At 44.1% G+C, this 2,780-nt stretch overlaps 1 protein-coding gene across 1 annotated transcript in view; it reads left to right on the forward strand.

The window, feature by feature from the left end:
- Positions 1 to 2,327, forward strand: part of BIN2 (bridging integrator 2) — a 65,243-nt gene extending 62,916 nt beyond the window's left edge. Inside the window, exon 14 of the mRNA XM_011930641.1 lies at positions 1,834 to 2,327. Within this exon, the coding sequence (XP_011786031.1) occupies positions 1,834 to 1,863 (30 nt within the window). The 3' untranslated portion in view covers positions 1,864 to 2,327. The remainder of the gene's footprint in view (positions 1 to 1,833) is intronic.
- Positions 2,328 to 2,780: the final 453 nt, after the last annotated feature.

The following is a 2,780-nucleotide window of genomic DNA, read 5'->3' on the forward strand; positions in this document are numbered from 1 at the left end:
GTAGTCCCAGCTACTCGGGAGGCTGAGGCAGGAGAATGGCGTGAACCCGGGAGGCGGGGCTTGCAGTGAGCTGAGATCTGGCCAGTGCACTCCAGCTTCGGTGACAGAGCAAGATTCCGTCTCAAAAAAAAAAAGCATAGTATATTAAATACATCAAGTGACTGGACACAGTGGCTCACGCCTGTAATCCCAGCACTTTGGGAGGCCGAGGCAGGTGAATCACGAGGTCAGGAGATCGAGACCATCCTGGCTAACACGGTGAAACCCCTTCTCTACTAAAAATACAAAAAATTAGCCAGGCGTGGTGGTGGGCATCTGTAGTCCCAGCTACTCGGGAGGCTGAGGCAGGAGAATGTGTGAACCCAGTAGGTGGAGCTTTCAGTGAGCCGAGACCACGCCCACTGCACTCCAGCCTGGGTGACAGAGCAAGACTCCATCTCAAAAAATAAAAATAAAAAATCAAGTAATATAGTTGTTTATTGTTATCAAGTATTATGTACTGTACATAACTGCATGTGCTGTACTTTTTACAACTGGCAGCACTGTAAGTTTGTTTATGCCAGCATCATCACAAATATGTGAGTAATGTGTTGTGCTGTGATGTTATGAAGGCTACAGTGTTAGCAATAGCAGCCATGTCACTAGGCAATAGAAATTTTTCAGCTCCATTATAATATTATGGGACCACCTTTGTATATAGAGTCCATTGTTGATCAAAATGTCATTATGTGGCATGTGAACTGCATATATATATGTTTATTATATTAACATACACACATATACACAACATATAGCAGAAAAACTCAGAATTATATGAGACAGGATAGTGATATAAAATGGAGCCATGAATTAGGCAAGTATAAAAAATGCATTCTATAAAATAAGCTTACTAAGGATGACCATGAAATTAGTTTCAGCCTTTCTAAAATCCTAGAAGAGAAAAACCTGATCAGTTAACCCAATTCATGATGCTCATTCCTTAAGAGAACAACAACTCCTACTAAGATGAAAAAGAGGCTGGGTGCTGTGGCTCACACCTGTAACCCCAACACGTTGGGAGGCTGAAGTGGGAGGATCACTTGAGCCCAGGAGTTCAAGACCATTCTAGACAACAAAAATTATTTATTTATTTATTTATTTTTGGGGGGATAGAGTCTCGCTCTGTTGCCCAGGATGGAGTGCAGTCGTGCGATCTCGGTTCACTGCAAGCTCCGCCTCCCGGGTTCATGCCATTCTCCTGCCTCAGCCTCCGGAGCAGCCGGTACTACAGGCGCCCGCCACCATGCCCAGCTAATTTTTTGTATTTTTAGTAGAGATAGGGTTTCACCATGTTAGCCAGGATGCTCTCGATCTCCTGACCTCGTGAACCACCCACCTCGGCCTCCCAAAGTGCTGGGATTACAGGCGTGAGCCACCGTGCCTGGCCCAAAATTTTTTTAAATAAATTAGTCAGGCATGGTTGTGTGCGCCTGTAGTCCTAGCTACTCAGAGGCTGAGGTGAGGTCACTTGAGCCCTGGAGTTCAAGACTACATACAGTTAGCTGTGATTGTGCCACTACACTCCAGCCTGGGAGCAAGACTGTGTCTCGAAAAGAAAAAAAAAGGAAATTCTCCTGTGAAACATCTTAAAGAGATTGTGAATGATGTAATGAACAATATCTGCAACAAATCCTTGCAATAATCCCAACAACCAGTTTCACACTGCCTCCCTCAAGAGAGGCCAGTGGCATTACATGAAGTATAATTCAGTAGAAGCAGATTGAGTTTAACCCCTCCATAAGTGGTTGGTGGGAAGGCAGGTCAACACCTAACACAATCATGTTTACTTTCCAGGTGTCTACAAGTGAAAATCCACAACTCTAAAGAGAAACTTGTGCCAAGACTCCCCCTGCCCCACACCTCCCCAGAGAAGCTCTTCAACCAGAGGGTATAGGTCAGAGGGATATAAGAGCCAGCATCTATTCCTGGGTTCTCAGTGGGAATGCTGGTGCTGTCTAAAGACCTGGCATTAATCAAGGTGGAGGAGCAGCCTTGTGGGAGGGATGGAGGGAGGCAGGCTGGGGAGAAGAGAACATTAGATTCAGGAAATATTTAATTCTGGTTTTAGCATTATTAGAATAAGACTTTATACATTAACTAAAGTGGAGCTTTAATCACTATAAAAACCAAAAGTATCTGTAGACACAGACACTTGTCTACACAGAGACATAACCACACACACTCAGAGGATAGTGAACAAATCTGTCTTTGACTTATGACCCATTTTGCAAGACTTAAAGCCAGAAGAACACATTTTCAGATTGTTAAATAAAGTCTGATTCTGACTATCTGTGGATTGTTTATTTGACACAGGGCATTGTTCCAGCCCAGCACACCGTTTTCTACTTAGGTACGGTTATTGATTCTGCCCTACGTTCAGAAAGCTTTAGTCACATCCCTGACCCCCAGCTCACCCTAACTCCTGACTGTAATTCTTTTATGATACCAAGGGCCACAGACTCTTCTCCTTAATCCAGCATGTACTTCCCACTTTGGTTGATAAGCAGATACCCTTGGAAAGGGGTAATAACATTTTAGAGCTAGATCTAGTGTTTACAATTTAGTACTTGATATGAGTAAGGGTCTGAGCACAAGAGAGGAAGATATGAAACTGAAAGGATACAAAGTATAATAATAACAATCATATCCACTGGGCGCGGTGGCTCATGCCTGTAATCCCAGCACTTTGGGAGGTTGAGGCAGGTGGATCCCCTGAGGTCGGGAGTCCAGACCAGCCTGAC

This window comes from Colobus angolensis, unplaced genomic scaffold, assembly GCF_000951035.1.
Source record: "Colobus angolensis palliatus isolate OR3802 unplaced genomic scaffold, Cang.pa_1.0 Scaffold87, whole genome shotgun sequence".
Taxonomy (NCBI): Eukaryota; Metazoa; Chordata; class Mammalia; order Primates; family Cercopithecidae; genus Colobus; species Colobus angolensis.